This window comes from Buceros rhinoceros, unplaced genomic scaffold, assembly GCF_000710305.1.
Source record: "Buceros rhinoceros silvestris isolate BGI_N320 unplaced genomic scaffold, ASM71030v1 scaffold22084, whole genome shotgun sequence".
Taxonomy (NCBI): domain Eukaryota; kingdom Metazoa; phylum Chordata; class Aves; order Bucerotiformes; family Bucerotidae; genus Buceros; species Buceros rhinoceros.
In genome coordinates, this window is record NW_010409101.1 from 1,132 (window position 1) to 2,435 (window position 1,304).

The 1,304-nt window shown below is 62.9% G+C and overlaps 1 protein-coding gene across 1 annotated transcript in view; it reads left to right on the forward strand.

Annotated features, from left to right (window-relative positions):
* The window catches only part of LOC104492567 (inactive rhomboid protein 2-like), a gene marked incomplete at its 5' end in the record, with an annotated part of 1,642 nt that extends 426 nt beyond the window's left edge, over positions 1-1,216 (forward strand). Inside the window, 2 exons of the mRNA XM_010135144.1 lie at positions 70-223; positions 797-1,216. Coding sequence (XP_010133446.1) covers positions 70-223; positions 797-1,216 — 574 coding nt within the window. The remainder of the gene's footprint in view (positions 1-69; positions 224-796) is intronic.
* Between the last annotated feature and the right edge of the window lie 88 nt (positions 1,217-1,304).

The following is a 1,304-nucleotide window of genomic DNA, read 5'->3' on the forward strand; positions in this document are numbered from 1 at the left end:
TGGGTGGGGGTCTGGGGAGGGGCTCTGGCAAGGCAGGGGTCTCTAATGCAGGGTCTCTCCCCGCTCCAGCATCATCCACTGCCTGGTGTCGGTGACGTTCCAGATGACAGTGCTGAGGGACCTGGAGAAGCTGGCAGGATGGCATCGCATCTCCATCATTTTCATCCTCAGCGGCATCACGGGCAATCTGGCCAGTGCCATCTTCCTGCCGTACCGGGCGGAGGTGAGGGCTGGGGTGGGCTCTGCCCACATCACCCCAAACCCTGCCAGCTCCCCAGGGACCAAGGGACACCCCACCCCATCCTTGTCCTGGCAGAGGTTTGGGAAGGGAGCTGCAGCACAGCCCCTGGCAGCCTTCGCTGTGGTGGGAGCGGGAGGCCGGTGCCCCAGTGACAGTGGGGTTGTCTCTGCCCCACGTGTGGGGTTTGCACCTGCCGCGTGGGTCACGCGTCGCCACGTGTCGCTGTGCGTGCGGGGTCCCCAGGCAGGCAGATGGCTAATCTGCTGGCAGCAAAACCATGCCGGGCTTTAAATGAGATCACGCCGCGCGCCCTAATCCCCCCAGGGGTGCGTCGGGACAAGGCTGGGGGTGGCTGTGACCTGGGAGAGGGGGATGTTGCCTGGCTGCTGAGTCATGAAAAGCACCAACTCTGCCAAACAGCACCGCATGCACCCCTATTCTTCCTCCCGTGCTGGGGCTCCCACCCCTCAGCCCCACGCTGGTGTCCCTGGGGACATGGGGACACGTCTGGGGTGACGTGAGCAGGTTCCAGCCATGACTTCCCCATCCCTGCAGGTGGGCCCTGCTGGTTCCCAGTTTGGCTTGCTGGCCTGCCTCTTCGTGGAGCTCTTCCAGAGCTGGCAAGCACTGGAGAAACCCTGGAAAGCCTTCCTGAACCTCTCTGGCATCGTCCTCTTCCTCTTCGTCTGCGGCCTTTTGCCGTGGATTGATAACATCGCTCACCTCTTCGGCTTCCTCAGCGGCCTCCTCCTCTCCTTCGCCTTCCTGCCCTACATCACCTTCCACACGAAGGACAAGTACCGCAAGCGAGCCATGATCATCGTGTCCTTGCTGGTCTTCGTGGGGCTCTTCGCCTCGCTGGTGATCTGGCTCTACGTCTACCCCGTGAACTGGCGCTGGATGGAGTATCTCACCTGCCTGCCCTTCACCAGCAAGTTCTGTGAGAAGTACGAGCTGGAGCAGGTCCTGCACTGACCCCGCCGGTGGGGACAGGGCTGGGACACCTGCCAGCGGTGGGGTTTTCTGTGGGACGGGTCTTCAACAGCCTGCAGGAGCCAGTGGC